This window comes from Megalobrama amblycephala, linkage group LG1, assembly GCF_018812025.1.
Source record: "Megalobrama amblycephala isolate DHTTF-2021 linkage group LG1, ASM1881202v1, whole genome shotgun sequence".
NCBI classification, from domain to species: domain Eukaryota; kingdom Metazoa; phylum Chordata; class Actinopteri; order Cypriniformes; family Xenocyprididae; genus Megalobrama; species Megalobrama amblycephala.
This window is the reverse complement of record NC_063044.1, coordinates 68,462,029-68,481,594: the sequence shown is the minus strand read 5'-3', so window position 1 is coordinate 68,481,594 and position 19,566 is coordinate 68,462,029. Positions and strand designations below refer to the sequence as shown.

Below are 19,566 nucleotides of genomic sequence, written 5' to 3'. Positions count from 1 at the left end.
AAATAAAGAGTGTTTTCAGCAGCTGATGATCCTCAGACTATCAACACTCATTCAGCAAAACATTCAGATCATCAGCTGAGCATCTCACTATAATATATTAAAATATATATTCTGTAGTACTTCATTTGATTTCAATCACTATGGGAAAAACTCACTTCATTTAGTTTTTTTTTCTCCAGAAAACAAGAAAAAATATCTTATGTCATTTTACTTGTAAAAGCATCTGTATTTAAGATTTTTCATATATATATATATATTTAGACTGAAAACAAGACAAAAATACTAAATAAGAAAAGCTTTTTTAGAAGGCAGCTGTCTGACACTGAGATGGTGAACGGGAGCAGATATCTTTCTCGGTGTGAATAGGCTATAACAACAGAAAACTGGTTGCAAAAAATTAGCAGAAGTGGAACAGCTTAGAGTAATTTATTGATTTTAAAAACAACAAGTTTAAAGAAACTTCCCTGTTCAATAAATAATTACAATTAATGATAATTTTCATGATATACAACTCTCTGGTCAAGAGAGATTCTTGGTTGTTGGTTTTATTGATCATTCTTAAAATTCTTAAAATCAGGCAGGATTTATTTGTTGGTTTGACTCTTTAAAGGTCAAACAGAAGAATTCACTATCAAAGGTTGGAAATGACTGCAGTAAAGTATTGGGTGTGAAATTGCCTGGGTTGCCAGATTTGTTTTTATATTCAGTGGTCTGTTGCATGAAGCTAGTTGAAGAAACTCTGAGTTTCAGAGTACGTTTGGAGTTGACAAATCCAGATAAATCCAACCTGGTTTAGATCAGGATCAGATGTTTCACAACGCTCAGTATAAACCTTCTCTGTCAACTCAGGTTTAATCCAGAGTTTGCAAAGCGTGTGCATCTGAAAGAGTGACAAACAGCCAATCACACGGAACAAGGAGAACGTCAGTTTGATACACTTCTCGAGAGAGAGTCGCGCAATTCATGTCTCTTCTGAAGATTAAGAGATTGTTATGAAAAAATATGAAATTAAACACATTTACAAAGCAGAAATAAACACTGATGTAGTGAAAATTTGAGAAAGAAAATATCTGAATAAATCAATGCATGTGAATCAAACAAATACTGAATAATTAATATAGTTTCACAAAAGAGCTCAAAAGTATACATGTAAGATTAATCTTTTTAAAAGATTTATATAATATGCATGTATTATATTTATTTTAATTTCAAAGCAAAGTGTAAAATTGTCAATTACTATAATAGACCTAATTATATAAATATGTCATGAATTATTCATCATTTTAATTTATTTAATATAAATATAATGAATAACAGAAAATGTTGAGCAGTTTTGTCTCTAAAATGTTTTCACTATAAACAGATTTAATTTGGAGATACAGGGGGAGTGGCTTTATTGCATCAGACACATGTCACTTTACTCACAGCTGATTGGTCGAGTTTGGGTTTGTGATCTCTAACCCAGAATAAATCCTGCTCCGGAGCAGGTTAGCCGTGTAGCGCAAGTTACCATAGCAATGAACCCCGCTAAAAACCAATCCACATTCATGAGCCCATGAATTTGCTCAAACTAATCTTGGGTAGAAACTGAAACTTACTTTGTGCAACAGGCCACAGGTGATGAAGAAAGCAACATATTCATTTCAGACCCTCCCCTCAGGATCTTTGTATAGGGTCCCTTTAGCTCAGACAAACAGATTTAAATTTTCAGTTGTACCATGCCACTTAATGGTTTTATATTTTATTGATATTTTAACCTAAACGTGACAATTTCAATCTGGTAAATTGTATAAACGGTCTTTACTCGAGCTATATATAAATATTTAGACTGAAGCTTTAAAGCAGGCAAATTGAGCTTATTCACTGTATTTTACAACTACTTTCCCGCTGACTAGTTGTGTATTTATTCAGATGTAATGACTGAGACAAATCAGACACAATTATTTGTTATAGTTGATGCATAAACTTGGGAAAAGAAGATCCAGGCAGAAGATAAAGTTGAAGAAAAATTATGTATTCATTACAATTCAATTTAGCCTCACACACAAACTTTAATCGATAATGAAAATATTTAATTAAAACCAGAAGGTAAAATACAATCAGAAAGAAGTAGTTAATAGTTAATAATAAAATTTAGAGTACAGTAATTCCAGAGTATTGTATCCAATAGATGAAGATGAAATACCAAAAAGAAAGAACAATAATTAAACATTCGCAGATGAGAGAGAGAAGCAGAAGCCAAGGAGAGCAAAGGAAGAAAAAGCTAAATTATCAACGACTCAGTCCATATTATACCATAAGCATATAGGGAAATTTACTCAGACCTTGTTTTCGTTAATCAGAAAGGTCAATGGATTTATCCGAGACGTCATAGGGGCCTTTCCCTTAAGGGTATTTTGCAAATATTACACTTTCAAATATCAGGAGAAATAATAACAGACATATTTTGACCTGTCACACTGAAACACTTAAAGAATAATTGAACATAACAAGCATACATACTCTGAAATATAAAAGAATAATGACCATAAGAGTACAATAGTGTAAATACTTGAAAATATGAGAATTAATATATATAAAGTAGGAGTACATAAATATATGAAAGCAAAAGTAAAATTGATAAATCATAAGCCATAAATTATTAAAATAAATATGAATAAAATGCATGAATATGAATATTGACCATTTTGGATCCATCATAGTTAACCACTAGTTGTTTTAAGCTCACTCTGGGGTCTGGCCCCCAACATGCATATCCCCAGGAAATGGTATCCATTCTTACTGTTTGTTGTATTGGACTCAGTGCATTCACATGTTTTATGATACATTTAATGTAACTTCAATTATGCCATGTTTAGTGTCTATGGGTTTGTATCGAGAAGATTTAAATGCTTGTGTAATGTGGTATTTCCATACCTGTGCAATACATCAGTATTACAAGATTCTTTTATAGTTCTTCTTCAAAACTCAGCCAGTTAAATCGTCACGTCTACACTGATCGCCCAGAGTCACGTCACATCTCCGCTGATCGCCCAGAGTCACGTCACGTCTCCGCTGATCTTCCAGAGCCACGTCACGTCCCTGGAACCGACCGAGAGCAGAGAGGATTGTTGTCCAGTGTGAACGATCCTCCACTGACTTCAGCATGTGCAACTGGCATTCCGAAACCTCCGCCGACTTCGCACTCAAGCCCGTCGGCCGCTCCGCACTCAAGCTCGCCGGTTGCTACGCACTCAAGCCCGCTGGTTGCTACGCACTCAAACCCGCTGGTTGCTACGCACTCAAGTCCGCCAGTGTCTACGGACAAGATGGCCGCTCCGCCAGTGTCTGCCATCCACAGCGCAAGGATGACCGTGGCTGCCCGAGGCTCCTGACCCACCGTGGTTGCCAGAGGCTCCTGACCCACCGTGGCTGACCGAGGCTCCTGACCCGCCGTGGCTGCCCGAGGCTCCTGACCCACCGTGGTTGCCAGAGGCTCCTGACCCGCCGTGGCTGACCGAGGCTCCTGACCCGCCGTGGCTGACCGAGGCTCCTGACCCACCGTGGCTGCCCGAGGCTCCTGACCCACCGTGGCTGCCCGAGGCTCCTGAACCGCCGTGGTTGCCAGAGGCTCCTGACCCACCGTGGCTGACCGAGGCTCCTGACCCGCCGTGGCTGCCCGAGGCTCCTGACCCACCGTGGCTGCCAGAGGCTCCTGACCCACCGTGGCTGCCAGAGGCTCCTGACCCACCGTGGTTGCCAGAGGCTCCTGACCCACCGTGGCTGCCGAGGCTCCTGACCCGCCGTGGTTGCCAGAGGCTCCTGACCCGCCGTGGCTGCCAGAGGCTCCTGACCCACCGTGGCTGCCAGAGGCTCCTGACCCACCGTGGCTGCCCGAGGCTCCTGACCCACCATGGCTGCCAGAGGCTCCTGACCCACCGTGGCTGCCCAAGGCTCCTGACCCACCGTGGTTGCCAGAGGCTCCTGACCCACCGTGGCTGCCCGAGGCTCCTGACCCGCCGTGGCTGCCAGAGGCTCCTGACCCACCGTGGCTGCCCGAGGCTCCTGACCCACCGTGGCTGCCAGAGGCTCCTGACCCACCGTGGCTGCCCAAGGCTCCTGACCCACCGTGGTTGCCAGAGGCTCCTGACCCACCGTGGCTGCCCGAGGCTCCTGACCCGCCGTGGTTGCCAGAGGCTCCTGACCCACCGTGGCTGCCCGAGGCTCCTGACCCACCGTGGTTGCCAGAGGCTCCTGACCCACCGTGGCTGCCCGAGGCTCCTGACCCACCGTGGCTGCCAGAGGCTCCTGACCCGCCGTGGTTGCCAGAGGCTCCTGACCCACCGTGGCTGCCCGAGGCTCCTGACCCGCCGTGGTTGCCAGAGGCTCCTGACCCACCGTGGTTGCCAGAGGCTCCTGACCCACCGTGGCTGCCAGAGGCTCCTGACCCACCGTGGTTGCCAGAGGCTCCTGACCCACCGTGGCTGCCCGAGGCTCCTGACCCGCCGTGGTTGCCAGAGGCTCCTGACCCACCGTGGCTGCCAGAGGCTCCTGACCCACCGTGGTTGCCAGAGGCTCCTGACCCGCCGTGGCTGCCAGAGGCTCCCGACCTGCCTTGGCGCCTACAGTTCCTGGACCTTCCCTGGAGACCTCCATACCTGTCTGCACAACCAGTATCATCTGCCCGTAGGTCTCCAGGGCACCCCCCCCCCCTCCCCTGTTGTGCCATCCACAGCACATTCTGTCATGCTTCCAGCCATTCCTGGACTCCAATTCCCAGAATCCTCCCTGACAATCACCTGCACTCACTCATCCAATCAGAAATCACTCAAACCCAGCTGTAGCACATTACCCGGACTATATAAGTCAGTCACACACAGCCACACATTGCAAAGTCTTGAGTTTCCTATGGTTGTCATTTCTGAGCTTCTCCCTGTTTGGACTGTTACCCTGGACTCTGATGTTCGCCGCCTGCATAGTTTACATGCATGTTCTTGTTTATCCCTGTCTGCCCCCTGCCTCGACCTCTTGCCTCTCTTTGTTTACCCAGTGTAAATAACCATAAGTGTATTTTTGTTATAGAAAATGTAATTCTCTTGTATTTTGAAATGTATAAAGTGAAATGGTTGACTTCCGGTTTTAAGCCACACGCATTTCCTCTTCCTTTGGAAGCGCATGTGCCCTGGCTAGCGCAGTTTGCAGTATATAGCTTGTTAGCCCAAATACGGCAGTGACTTCGACACGGAGCAGTGATAAACGTTAAATTCATATTTGCAGCCCCTCCACAGAGGCAAAAGGTATATAAATAAGGTTGAGATATGATCATTTTGTTTGATAATGTGTTCGTTTTTGCATCAATGTAAGACAGCAGTATGTGAACAATGGTAGCTAATCAGTCACATGTTTTGTATGCATTTCAGCTCTTACGTTGGTGAACCATTAGTAAAAGTCTAATCCTTGTACGGGGGGCCTGCTACACCCAGTCTGCCGCCTGCCTCGATCCTCTGCCTGTTAACTGGTTTTATGATTCCTGTACTGCCCTTAATGTTGAATAAAATTTGCAGATGGATCTTACCTTGAGTCCCGCTTCGTCACAAGTGAACAAAGTGCAAATAAATACTTTTAAAAAATAAACTGAACTTTCACTACAACTATATTTTTCTAAAATAATTTTTTTTCTAAAATATACTAGCTAAAGTACAATTATTTTAAAGTGTGTTAAAAGATGTATTGTGAAAATATGATGCTAATATACTTTTATATATTTAAAGATAGTACATTTTTGTTAGTATATTTGCAATGTACTATAGAAAAAGGGAATACATTTAAAATACAATAAAGTATACTTTTTTTCACTAGGGTTTACAATCCACAGCTTCACAATTAATAGAGACGGTATGACTAATTCACACACGCAATCACTCTCATTATGTACTGGTTCTGTGCACTTATTTATCTTTATCTGATTTACAACAAGCAGAAATCTGTAAGAAATGTTACTGAACAAAGATACAATAACTGCTGAAAGTGAGCTGTTATGTCAGATCACTCTTTCTGGAGGAAACAATATCCAAGCTTTATTAGTCAAGCATATTTACAGTACAAACCTTGAAAGTGAACTATGGGCAAAAAACAAAACTCATAAACACAATAATCGTTCATTAATAGTAATCGAGGTAAAATGTTCGAATTTCAAGGTTTTGATTTTAGGTCATAATCGGCCAGCCCTAATTTAAGTGTGCAGCTTCTTTCTGCTTCTTTCTGTGGATCCTCTCATGTCTTTTCAGATGTCCTGACACACTGAATCTCTTGTCACAGTGTGAACACTTGTAAGGTTTTTCTCCAGTGTGGATCCTCTCATGTGTTTTCTGATGTGATGAACAACTGAATCTCTTGTCACAGTGTGAACACTTGTAAGGTTTTTCTCCAGTGTGGATCCTCTCATGTTTTTTTAGAGATGATGAACAACTGAATCTCTTGTCACAGTGTAAACACATGTAAGGTTTTTCTCCAGTGTGGATCCTCTCATGTTTTTTCAGAGATGATGAATAAATGAATCTCCTGTCACAGTGTAAACACATGTAAGGTTTTTCTCCAGTGTGAATCCTCTGGTGTTTTTTTAAATCGCCCCCTGTAGTAAAAGTCTTCTCACACTCAAAGCACATGTACTCTCTCACACCAGTGTGTATTTTCTGATGTGCTTGTAAAGTTTGCAGCTGTGAAAAACTCTTTCCACACACAGAACATGAATGTGGTTTCTCCTTCGTATGAACTGTCAGGTGTCTCTTCAGGTGTGATAGATAAAGAAATGTTTTCCCACATTGATCACATCTGAACGGCTTCTCTCCAGTGTGGATCCTCATGTGAACATGAAGACTTTTATTGTATGGGAAATTGTTTCCACATTGTCTGCATACATACGGCTTCTCTCCAGTGTGAATTCTCATGTGATGCTCAAGACTTTGTTTGGTTGTGAAACTCTTTCCACATTGATCACATGTAAACGGCTTCTCTCCAGTATGAACTCTCATGTGACGCTCAAGATATTTAGCCGTGAAACTCTTCCCACACTGAGTGCAGGTTGTAGATTTCTTGGCTCCTCTTTTCTTTAAAAATGTCTTTTTAGTCTTTGAGTGACTCAAAGGTTTTTCTCCAGGTTTGACATGATGTTTCTCCTCCACTTCACTCAGTTCTTCACTTTCCTCCTCCTCTTTAATCATATCTAAAATGGAAGGAAAAATAATAACTTTTATTTTCAGTACATCAAAATAATCCAAAGAGAGAAATATACATATAAACATAAAAGTGAGCCCTGATGTAATAGCAGAAACTAGACAACTTGCTACAAAATATTATCATCACTTTGATGCCTTTTTATAAATTAATGAATGTTAAGTAATGTCCCTGAAACTTTCCATTAATGAGGATAATTGATCTTTAATTATTATTTTAAAAACATTATTGACAAATCCCATGTTTCTGTAGTGAGAACTTAAAGATGGAGTAAGTAGATTTTGAAAAACACCATTTGGAAGTTAGTCCGCCGACACCAACAACAATCGCGTAACCAATCAGCATTAGGGGGCGTGGCTATAACATCGAGAAAAGAGAATGAGTAAGAGAGAGATTTGAGAAGAAAAAAATACAATACAAAAGAGATTCGAGAAGCTTTCCAACGCTGGAGAGCTAAAAAAAAAATTAAATGAAATCATTATTTTGTTGTGCGTCAGCTGTGATAAACAGACATCCACTCTCATTACTTTGTAACAGTGGCCAGATAGAGTTGAGCAGGTAAACCACTTCACACTGACGACTGCTAGAGAATGAGGTGTTTAGCGTCATTGTTAGTGCTCTCGCCTCGCCTGCCAGCAGTGATCGGCCGGGGTTCAAGACCGACTCTGAGCAACACTGGAGTGTGAGTTTTGGAGGCGGAGCAATGAAGAGAGGGGTGGGTTTGTTTGGGTTGATTCTATCAACAATGTCCAATCTACTTATCCCGTCTTGAAATATATTTGAGCAACAGCACAATAATCTAATAATCACTTACTTAGTCATCCTGTTGAGTTTGTATATCTCCCCTTTACAGTATGAGCATTTTCATCTTATCATATCTGATTTTTCTGGGAAATAAATGTCACTATTTTCACTTATGTTAACAATAACATATTAACAATAATAATAATAAGAAGAAATAATACGTATTTCTATAACTTTGTTGTTGAGTTATGGAACAGTGTTTGTCATCGTTTGTAACACATTTTTTGTACAATAAATTATTCAAAGACCATCAACCTGAGAAAGTTACAGAAAGAACAAGCTGAATTCAACATTGCTTAGTTCTGGTGAGTTGTGCTAAACTTCGATTCCGATTTCTTTAGACATTGTTTTTCAAGAAGTAACAGCCAGGATAAACGCACTTGTCCAAACCCAACTTATTGAAACTTTGTTCAATTCCGTCCTTGTAGTTTTTTTTTCTCATTAAAACCAAAGGTGCTCATCAGTGATTGTATATCAAGAGCAAATACATATGTGTGTGCATTTTGTTTTGTGCTTTTAGCAGAAAAATCGCTCGATCTGTGTGAAGACTGCGCATTGTGCACGAGCGCCAAGAGAACTGATAACGGCAACGAGCAAAAACAACTAACGCCAGCAAGAGATCGCCTCTTATTTATCACAGACCAACGAATTTCTTATCGAATGCCTACAATAAGCCTAGCCTACTTTGAGGAAACTATTCAATATTCCACAGAATGAATAGTCTTGTTTTATTTGTTATATCATTATGTCGTTGTATTAGAAACACCCTCGCAGCATTAACATTCTCAACATGAGTCAGGAGAAATTGTGCATCTCTTTAGTTTACAGATTACATTGCAGGAGAATATTTGTTTTAAATGTGAATTATTTGATTTAAAAGTAGACATTTCATGCTTTCTTTAGACCTATGTTTCATGTTTGTGTGATAATTATTCGCTGAGTTTCAGTTCACTTTTAGACGTTTCAGAAAGATTAAAAGACAGATGAAAGCGCATTCTGTTTTTTTTTTTTGTTTTTTTTTTCATTTTACAAAAGCAGTAGGTTTCGTTTTTACTGTGAGCGTGCACAAATAAAAGTAGACCATTTGTAGTTTGTGATGATGTCTTGCACTAATCTTTATCGGCTAAAATGACGGAGTAGGCCTATTTTAAGTTGCAGCTGTCATGAGGAAAAATCCACCAGAAAGCGCTGGCGTGTTCGTCGGCCAGAGGGTCAAAAACATAGTTTCATATTTATGTTTAAATATTAGACCAATTGGCTGGATTTACGAAATAGGAAGAAAACCAAGAAAGTTGGGTGTGAAGGTCATAATTAATTGATAAAATATTGTTGGTGGAACAATATGTTTTAGTTGAACATTATCTGTAGACATACTGGAAACTAGCTGGAACCTTAAAATGATCATTAAAGGTCCCATTCTTCGTGATCCCATGTTTCAAACTTTAGTTAGTGTGTAATGTTGTTGTTAGAGTACAAATAAAATCTGTAAAATTTTAAAGCTCAAAGTTCAATGCCAAGCGAGATATTTTATTTAACAGAAGTCGCCTACATCGAACGGCCAGTTTGGACTACATCCCTCTACTTCCTTCTTTAATGACGTCACTAAAACAGTTTTTTGACTAACCTCCTCCCACAGGAACACACAAGAGTTGCATTTGTAGAGTGTGTTTGTCGCCATGTCGTCGAAACGCTGTTATTTTCATCCCGCAGTCCAATCACTGGGTCTGATTCCGGCTCAAATTGATAGGGTAAAATTAAAGACATGTTTACAATAACACTGAGCGCGTGCATCTCCACGTTATGGTAAGAGGCGTGACCTTTCCGGGCAAGATGCGCTAAACTGCTGTCGAATCACAACACAGGAACCGCTGGCACAATCAGAACTCGTTACGTATTTCTGAAGGAGGGACTTCATAGAACAAGGAAGTCATCAGCCCGTTTTTATGACAGTGGAAACAGCGGTATACAGATAAGTAAATTATGTGAAAAATACTGTGTTTTTTTACACGCGAAACATGAACATGTTATATTGCACACTATAAACACAATCAAAGCTTCAAAAAACCACGAAAAACGGGACCTTTAATACTCTTGTTATACTATTTAAGGTGCTGAAAACTTCCCTTACAAAAATAACCTACAGGAATCCTGCAGGAATATTATGCAGATTTCCTACAGGATTTCCTACAGGATTTTCAGCTCATTTTCCTGAAGGAATACCTGCAGGAATTTTATGAAGGAATACCTGCAGGAATTTTATGAAGGAATACCTGCAGGAATTATATCCCTGCAGGGTTTTAAAATATAATATTCAAAGTTCCTGCAGGACTGTTGTGGATATATATGCAATTATACAGGTCTTCTTATGTCTTCTGTAGGATTAATGCAGGGGGAATAACTTCACAACAAACAATGCATTTTCACAAATTATTTATTGTATTTATTGAAACTGTAAGAGCAGAGCGAAGCAGAGACCAATTCACAGCCAAATGAAGCCTCTACACTGTTTTCCTGAAAAACAAGAAACAAAGAGAAATTTAAAAATTTGTTTGTGTGTGTGTGTGAGAGAGAGAGAGAGAGAGAGAGAGAGAGCATGAGCGTGTTTGTGTGTGTGTGTGAGAGAGAGAGAGAGAGCATGAGCATGTGTGTGTGTGTGTGTGTGTGTGTGTGAGTGAGAGAGAGAGAGAGAGAGAGAGAGAGAGGGAGAGCATGAGTATGTGTGTGTGTGTGTGTGTGTGTGAGAGCATGAGGGTGTGTGAGGTGTGAGAGAGAGAGAGAGAGAGAGAGAGAAAGAGCATGAGCGAGTGTGTTGTGTGTATGACAAATTATTACCTTACTCGTAACTTGTGCTCATCATTTAACTTTTCTCTTAGTGCTGCCCTGATGAACTTTTTTGGAACATCTGGGAACTTTTTTTGTACTGTGTCTGTAAATGCAATTCCACTTATCATATGTGATAACATTATTACAATTTTGCACTATAACTGCAAAATCATGTTTGCGTAAAGAAAAAAGCAGGACATTTTTCTCACCTAGGATCATTACAACTTTGTCCTGGTCAAGAGCTGGCTTTGCCAAAGTGCCTGTGTTAGCATTGCCAGCCCTTCCAGACAGCCCATGTGTGGCCAGTGTCTCTCTCCCAAACACTGCCACTGCCAGATCTTTCACCATGGCAGAACATGATGTGCCCCCCCGTCCACAACTTGTCAGTACAGCTGAACTAATTCCTAGCCCCTGTGTCTGTCAAGAAAAAAAGTTAGGGACACTGTATCTAAAAGCATATAACTTTGACTACATACTGTGCAAAAGTGTTAGGCTTGTTAGATTCTTCAACAAAAAAGTGATATTTTGGTTTAGTGTGCCAGCTGTTTTATAGTCAAGGGGGTGATCATATCAAATGTGTATTTTGTTACAAAAGTAAAATGAAACATGAAGAAGTTAACATGCCTTCTACGACTTCTGTACAACACTTTACGTGAATATAGGCTATATAAACAAACTAATATATTTGTATTCACCTTTTCAGGGGGATTCTTCTGACTTGAATCTTGTGGTTGTTGAGCAACAAGACGAGTGTCCTGGTTCATGCTGCACTTGAGCATTGGAAGAATTTCTTAAAAAATACAAAATAAATGATTACTAACAGACAACCACACTGACTGATAAATTAATATATAGATGAATAGACAGAAATACATGAAGAAAAAAATAATACCTTGTTGCAGAGCTATATTAAGTGCTCTTAGATTCTCATTTTCTTTTTTTAATTTGAGAATTTCTCTCTCAAGTTGAGTTTCTCGGCTTGAATGCTCTTCAGCTTGACTCTCCATGCTGTTAATCTCTTGCATTAACATACTGTCCTTTCGGTGGATGACCTAAAGATGGACACACAATATTAGTGTCATATCGGTGTCATTAATATTTGTTATTTAAATAAGCATAATGAAAAATAAGAGTAGCCATTTAAAAGATGTAGGTATTACTTGATGTTTGACTGGAGGCTCTTGATCAGATGAGGACGTTTTGGAGTGAGATGGGGACTGAGTTGGAGTGTACGTTTTTTTTTTCTTTGCTACTCTTTTTGCATCATTTTGCAAACATGGCTGATTTTTTCTTTTCCCCTCTAGCCTAAACATCCTCCTCCTGAGGGTATCTTTGCTCTCTGAAGGGACAAAAATAAATTAGGAAATACATATCTTCTATATCATGATTAAGTCTTGTTTGCTGAACTTTTACCATCAATATCTATAACTGTGGCTGGGGAACTTTCCTCTTCATAAGCCACATCCACAACATCTCCAGATTCAAACTTTTTTTTTAGTATGTCCTTTTTAGGGACAATATCATAGGTGGGAGGCTCCTCCCTCCATTCCACCAGAACCCATGTTTTGCTCATTTTCTAAATAAATAAATAATTAAATGCATACATATTTACATACATACAATTGAACGAACATGAATACATTTATTCATTAATAATAATAATAATAATATTATATATGTGTGTGTATATATATATATATATATATATATATATATATATATATATATATATCCAAAGGTGTACAAAACTTTAAAGTCTCCTCATTCACATTCATCTGTTGCCTTCAGCTGATTGTATCCATGACAACAGTGTTACCTTAACGCAACCAGGCCAGCCAGCGACTCACGGTCTCGTCCGGTGCAGATAATTTATTTCTAATCTAAGGTAACAAAGATATCAATTATTAGCAAAAAAAAAAAAAAAATAATAATAATGTTTTTTGTTAGCAATAGTTACGGCTTACTTTTTATAGTCATTTATTAAAAAAAGTTTTGATGTAGGCGGTATATGGTAGTTATAGGCTATAATATAATACTGGCCTATAATGTATCGACAGCAAAAAAAAAAAAAGAAAGAAAGAAAAGAAAAACATCTTCATATGTTTTAGTGTTACAAATACACATTATTTTAGAAATGTATAACAAAACAGTAATTTAAAGCATTATAACGATATAATTATATAATAAAAGGCGGACTTACCTTCACGATACAAAGTGACAGTTGATGAATGACGTGCAATGATGTCACGTGAATCGGCTGCGCGAAGCAAGTGAGCGTCAATGAAACACGTCACCTCAGTGAAAAGATTAATTTACCGGTTCTTTATGTAAATTACACGAGCTTCTTTTTCAGGGTGAAAGACAACACTAAGACTTTTACGACCAAACTTTTCTTTTCTTTAAAAAAATAGCCTTCTAAAATAAAATATGTCTTCCAATTAACTAAGTCAATTTTGTCAATACCCAGATTCGTTATTGTAGTCATTTTTAGGAAATGTTCTCATTTGGATTAAGCTATTCGGGTAATGCAAAAAATATATTCTTTATTATATTTACAAAGAAATAACACTAACGTGTTTCTTTTTGAAGGATATGGAGTATAAAGTGTACTTAAATGAAGAGGCACCTGTTCCCGCAGCTACAAAAAGGCGATGGACACAGAATATAATAGGTTGCTGAATGCAAATAACTGTATTTTAGGCAATTTGTTTCTTATTGTACAATTGCATATTGACTTACATTAATCAAATAAGCAAGAAATCTGCTCTTTTTTCTTCTTCAGGAGCAAAAAAGAGAAGATCATACAAGACATGGCTTATTCCCGATATAGTTGAAGTATTTCAGGTTTTAATGTTGCCCTAAAAAACATTTTCAGTGATAAATTCATGGCCATTTGTTGTAGTCAAGAAACCATGTCTAACATGCTCCTGTATGTTTATAATTTCATACTTATAGGAAAACATTTCCAATGATGACAGTGGTGACAATATCAGCAAATCTGACAGGAACTGCCCTGATGCTCATGTGAGAATAGGCTTTTTTAATTTTTTTATTTTTCAAAGTTAATCTTCTTTAGAATTGTGCTTCCTTGTTGTCATACGGTTGGCAATTCTTTGATCCTTTATCAGCCAGAACATTTACAAAATTTAAGTACATGCATAAAACTAGTGGTCCAAGTACCTGTACATGTCTCACAGGGAAACTTTTCTACTGATGAAGAGAATGAGGTCGTCAGCGATGCTGATGGAAACTTTTCAGATGCTGATGTGAGAATGGATTTCTGATATTTTTTTTAATCCAATGCTTTTTGCATACATTTGTAAATATCGGTGTTCATATGGATTTTGTTTTAATGTGCAATAAATGCACAATTTCTGACAGGAAGGCTTTTCTGCTGATGACGAGGGTGATGTTTTTAGTACAGCTGATGAGAACTTTCCACAGACTCATGTGAGAATAAAGTTTAGAATATGTATCTAGTCTATAGCCTCATGCTTTTTTTTTTAAAGCTCACACTTCTTTATGTGTCAGCTTGTAATTAGTGCAATATTTACTTTCTAGATTGTCAGAAACCACAGTGCAGTTTGTGAGGGAAGCACAGAAGAAAGAGAGGAGTGTGCCAGTGAGGAAAAAATATATCCAAATGCCAAAATCACTAATGAAGAATCTCTGCTGTGCATACTTGCCTACAGCCTCAGGCATACAACATCCAAAGTGGCTTTGAGTGACTTGTTAGATCTTATCAATCTCCACTGTCCTGATTCAACCAATGGTGTTCCAGATAGCTTATACAAGTTCATGAAATCCTTTCACTGTGACACTTTTGAAGTCCAGTATATTTGCCCATCCTGCCAACATTTCTTTGGTAGTGAAATCCCCACCCATTGTGCTTCATGCAATGGTACCCCAGGGGACATGGAAAACTTAATCAAATCTGGCTCTGTCTTTATCAAATTATCTATTTCAGATCAATTAAGAGGTAAATTTCAAGATACAGATTTTTGTCAGTCTTTGAATTACAAATGGTCAAGGACAAAGCGCAACTCACAAAATGTTGAAGACATATTTGATGGCACTATGTACAAATCGATTGATGCACTGAATGACCCAAAATTGTTGAATATTTCAGTGTCCTGGAATGTTGATGGTGTTCCAATTTTCAAATCTTCTCCTTTTCATATCTGGCCTCTTCAAGTCACAATCAACGAGCTCCCCCCTAATCTGAGGGCAAAGCATGTCATTCTTGGCGGTTTGTGGTTTGGGCCAAAAAAGCCAGAAATGAACTCGTTTCTGCAATCATTTGTTGATGAATTGCGTAGTCTTGAAAACCAAGGGTTACCTTGTCAGTGGAAAGGTGAAAAAACAGTAGTCCATGTATACAGTTTGCTTTGCATTTGTGATTCAGTGGCTCGTTGTGCTGTACAGAATGTCAAACAGTTTAATGGAGAGCATGGTTGTAACTGGTGTTATCAAAAGGGTGAAGTTGTAGAAAAAGGTAATGGGTTTACTAGGGTGTATCCTTTGCAGTCAACAGGGCCAGAGCTGAGATCACACAGAAAACACACTGAAGATGCTCAGCAAGCTGTTGGTTCTGGAACATGCATAAATGGCGTAAAAGGTCCATCTCCTCTAATGCTGCTGATGTTTTTTAATATGGTTTCTGGATTTGCATATGATTATATGCATGGCATATTACTTGGTGTTTGTCGCCAGCTGACTACCCTATGGTTTGACTCCAAATACCATACAGAGCCTTGGTACATTGGAAGAGAAAACGAGCAGATTGAAAGAAGGTTACTTGCCATTAAACCACCTACAAGTATAACAAGACCACCCCGTTCAATTTCTTTGCGTAAATATTGGAAAGCTTCGGAATACAGACACTTTCTCTTATTTTACAGCCTTCCCTGTTTGTTCGGCATTTTACCCAGACAATATCTTGACCATTTACTACTTCTAGTACAGGCTACATACATTCTCCTTCAAGATTCAATTTCCCCCCACGACATTGACAAAGCTGATGGCCTTTTAAAAGCATTTGTGGGCCGTTTTGAGTCTCAGTATGGAAAGTGTCATGTGTCTTATAATGTCCACATACTTGTACATGCAGCAGCATCTGTGAAAAATTGGGGTCCTTTATGGAGTCACAGTGCATTCTTATATGAGTCCCAGAATGGACACCTTCAGAAACTCTTTCATGGCACACAAGCTGTAGCAGAACAAATTGTTAACATGTTTAACCTTTACCAACATGTTCCACGACTCATTGCTGCTGTATTCAGTGATGAACAAACACGGCAAAGCAAAAGCTTTGTTGAAAAAATGTTGGGAGGCACCAATATTGTGACAAAGTGTATTGGTAGTTCTAGCGTGATGTTTCTTGGATGCCCACATGTACGACAGCCAACCCCAAGAGAGTCTCATATCCTTCAAGAGTCAGGTTTTAGTGCAAATAAAGCTTTCAGTTTTTATTCTAGGGCTGTGGTTAATGGCAAGCGAATTCATTCAAAAGGAGCTAAATCTTTATCTAAAAGAATCAACCATGCAATTCAAACCAAACATGGGTCTATAGCATTAGTACGATCATTTATAGACGTAGGCAATGCGCAAGGAGAGGGTCATGCCTTCATTGATGTTATGAAAACAACAAGTAATGACATCAGCAAAGACAGAGAATCAGGGATAACGGCAAAAAGCATTTTAAAAGAAAGAGGGATTGACTCAGTTGAACTTATCAAATGCACAGACATACATTCAACCTGTGTCTACCTCAAGGACCTACCAGGTCTTGCAAATAATTTTTTTTGCATCCAACCAAATAGATGGGAGTTGGATTAAAAACAAAATAGCTGCATCTTCATGTTATAAAAGGTAAAAATGTACAGTATACAGACTCATATCTCTTGAATGTTGACATGTCGTGGATGTTTGCAGAAATGTATAATTTTGAAATGATTTAGAGAAATGTTTTTTTTTTTTAATAATTGCCTATTTATTCTTACTCTTAATTTTTTTAATTTACTTGTTAAGACTCATTGTTTTGTCTCGTTGCTGCCAACAGCCAGAGCATAATATATCCAAAATAGTTCCATGAAATGTACTTGAATCTAATTAAATAAAAATTGTATGAATAAAACTACAGCAACTATCAGAGTTTTATTCTCTAGTCTAGACATAACCTATCCTGAATCCAAAACCTGTAGGGTTTTTTTATATATATTTTTTGACTTATTTATTTTTCATTTACAGGGAAAACTCCTGTAAGCAAACATTTTGTTTCTGCGTGAGGTGCACGGCAGTCCTGCAGGATTTTTTTTAAAATTCCTGTATGATTTTTCACTTGTGCTGTACAGCGCAGTATGTGCAGCAGTATGTGTAGGACATTCCTACATGTTCTAGAATGAACCCTTCAGTACAACAGAAACATGCAACACAAGTAAAAAATCCTGCAGGACTATAATTCCTGCAGGACTGCTGTGCAGTACAAGTGAAAAATCCTGTAGGACTTTATAATTCCTGCAGATTTTAAAAAAAATCCTGCAGGATTTTATAATTCCTGCAGGACTGCTGTGCAGTACAAGTGAAAAATCCTGCAGGATTTTATAATTCCTGCAGGATACCTGCAGAAAAAATGAAAATCCTGCAGGATTCCTGTAGGTTATTTTTGTAAGGGTTTCATGCCCTTAAATTTATCTGAGCATGGGCGGAGTAAAATAATGAAAGTGATCAGCATGATTGATATTAAAAACAGTAAGCACGCGCTGCATTGTGTGTGTATCTGCAGTCTGTGAACTTATATGAAGAAGTTGTCTCCTTTACGCAGGAGCAGAACTGTGTGTTCAAATGCAGTGTTTTTCACCAACGCGAGGCGACAACATAGTCGGCTTTCATTGGCGTCTGTTTGGTGTGTGATATTTTCCCTACCAGTTCATATTTAACTCAGTGAAACTTTCACATACAGCATCTCATTTAATTACGTCAACGCAGCAAATTATGTGATAGGCTACTGGTCACAGAACATAAAAATAACTGCAAATTTACAGTCATAACCTGTGAATTTGTAAAGTCGCCAATGACGACCTCAGCAAAAATATCACTCGCAAATTAATATTTTTAGTCGCCAATGTGACAATTTCAGTCGCAGTCTGGAGCCCTGGCTTAGTTCAGCCAAAAATGAAAATTCTGTCATTAATTATAAGACCCTCATTCATCTTTGGAATAGAAATTAAAATATTTTTGATGAAATCTGATGGCTCAGTGAGGCCTCTAATGCCAGCGAGTTAATTTACACTTTCAGAGCCCAGCATTTTTTTTTTTTTTTTTTTTTTTTTTGCTGCACGAAAGGTATTCTCAATATGTGTTTTTGTGTTTGTGAAACGTCATCAGTCGCTATTAAAAATAGTTATGAAGAGCTTAAATATTATTAGAAATGTATTTTATGAAACGTCTTCATGAAAATAAAATTGGCCTTGTTTCAGTCTAGAAATGCACTGGAGCTAAAGCCATATTCTATTTCAAATCTGAAGATCATTTTGAGAAAACATCTAAAATGCTAACTGATGTTTATTGTCATTCAGTGTCTCTATTGTTTTGTGGTGCAAACTGCCCCATTCAGTTTCAGTCTCTCCTGCACACATTCACAGCTCTCCGGCTTGGTTATGGCTCGAATTATAATTCTTTTGTCATTATTGAAATTACTGATGACTCTCTATTCACACTGTTTTTTGTTTCTTCTCACTTCACCTTCTTTCAAACATTCAAATGAGCTTTACTATTCAAACAGCTGCATAAGGGCTAGCTAGCATGTTAGCTTAGCACCCCATCAAAACACGACAATTTATGAGATTAAAACCATGTTTTTGCTCCAAATTAACTCACTCTAATGCAAGTCGAGTGTTTCAGAATAATAGAGTTACTTCAGAATAATAAATGAGACAGAAAATACATTTTTTATAGTATTCTGCACAGTGATACAGGCTATGTTGATTAGCATCGTGTTATAAATATACACTATACTATACTAAATATACTCTAATATACTCTCCTTCTGCATGTTATTATGAAAGGGATTTCTGTCATATAATTAATGAAAGTCTCACTCTCTGACTTTCTGCTCGAGGGTGCCCTCTGGCTTCCAGTATGAATGAAAGTGCTCCATAATGCTCACATCGCCTCATTAAAGAGTAAAAATTTAATAAATATTACTCCTCTATGTAGAAATTTTACGAAACATATGAGAATATATAAATATTTCTCCAAATGTACACACTTTTGAACTAAAAGCCACGAGGAACATTGTTTAGTCAATCGCTTTCATGAAGACCGTCAGTTTTTTTTATCATTGGATGCAGCTGAGGTTCATAATTCATATTAAAATATTGACTCACTTGGTGTTTCATTTTCATAACTTTCAAGACATTACTGTCATTATAAGATTTTCAGACTAAAACAAAGTCAAATACTGAAACTTCAAGTTTAGACCTTTTAAAGGATGTAGTTAGTTGATTTTATTACAATCTTTTACACTAAAACTAACTCTGAACTAATGTAAACAAAGAACAAATTAGTGCACCAACATTCTAGCAGGTTAAAATAATATTAGTTTGATCTGATGTTGACAATTAATATGAACATTTCTTAAACCTCCCTTTACTGACCATTTGTTGATAACAAACATTTGTACTCATTTCAGTTTGACTGTTTATCTAAATGTACAGAAGTGTTTGA

General features: G+C 38.3%; 3 protein-coding genes across 4 annotated transcripts; 1 reads left to right on the top strand and 2 right to left on the bottom strand.

Annotated features, from left to right (window-relative positions):
- Positions 1–6,206: 6,206 nt before the first annotated feature.
- LOC125275680 (zinc finger protein 431-like) lies at positions 6,207–7,055 on the bottom strand (the record flags this gene model as incomplete). The annotated part of the gene is made up of 1 exon (XM_048202902.1): positions 6,207–7,055. A coding segment is annotated over one exon (849 nt), but the record flags the coding sequence as incomplete, so codon positions are not given.
- Positions 7,056–10,433: 3,378 nt separating this feature from the next.
- LOC125247514 (BEN domain-containing protein 6-like) lies at positions 10,434–13,107 on the bottom strand. Of its 2 annotated transcripts, none has more exons than XM_048158864.1 (9): positions 13,040–13,107; positions 12,656–12,719; positions 12,253–12,415; positions 12,000–12,178; positions 11,732–11,891; positions 11,535–11,629; positions 11,049–11,256; positions 10,849–10,942; positions 10,434–10,527 (listed from the first exon to the last, which is right to left on the bottom strand). In XM_048158864.1, the coding sequence occupies exons 3-9, from the start codon at positions 12,410–12,412 to the stop codon at positions 10,515–10,517; spliced, it is 909 nt and encodes a 302-aa protein (XP_048014821.1). In that variant the 5' UTR covers positions 12,413–12,415; positions 12,656–12,719; positions 13,040–13,107; the 3' UTR covers positions 10,434–10,514. The 2 variants fall into 2 exon arrangements, with proteins under 2 accessions (XP_048014821.1, XP_048014815.1); XM_048158858.1 differs by having other exon boundaries at positions 12,609–12,719; positions 13,040–13,065.
- On the top strand, positions 12,658–17,218 carry LOC125275628. The gene is made up of 8 exons (XM_048202774.1): positions 12,658–12,724; positions 13,429–13,510; positions 13,622–13,674; positions 13,795–13,863; positions 14,037–14,105; positions 14,221–14,289; positions 14,401–15,088; positions 17,193–17,218. The coding sequence occupies exons 2-8, from the start codon at positions 13,432–13,434 to the stop codon at positions 17,216–17,218; spliced, it is 1,053 nt and encodes a 350-aa protein (XP_048058731.1). The 5' UTR covers positions 12,658–12,724; positions 13,429–13,431.
- Positions 17,219–19,566: the final 2,348 nt, after the last annotated feature.

Bases quoted from the DNA above. Each gene is read 5' to 3' on its own strand.
- LOC125247514 (XM_048158858.1), bottom strand. The intron at 11,257-11,534 runs GTGAATACAAAT...TTTTCTTGACAG, and splicing joins AGAAGAATCCCCCTGAAAAG to ACACAGGGGCTAGGAATTAG. The intron at 10,943-11,048 runs GTGAGAAAAATG...TTGCATTTACAG, and splicing joins CAAAGTTGTAATGATCCTAG to ACACAGTACAAAAAAAGTTC.
- LOC125275628 (XM_048202774.1), top strand. From the start codon at position 13,432: ATGGAGTATAAAGTGTACTTAAATGAAGAGGCACCTGTTCCCGCAGCT. The intron at 13,864-14,036 runs GTGAGAATAGGC...CATGTCTCACAG, and splicing joins GGAACTGCCCTGATGCTCAT to GGAAACTTTTCTACTGATGA. The intron at 14,290-14,400 runs GTGAGAATAAAG...TTTACTTTCTAG, and splicing joins AGAACTTTCCACAGACTCAT to ATTGTCAGAAACCACAGTGC.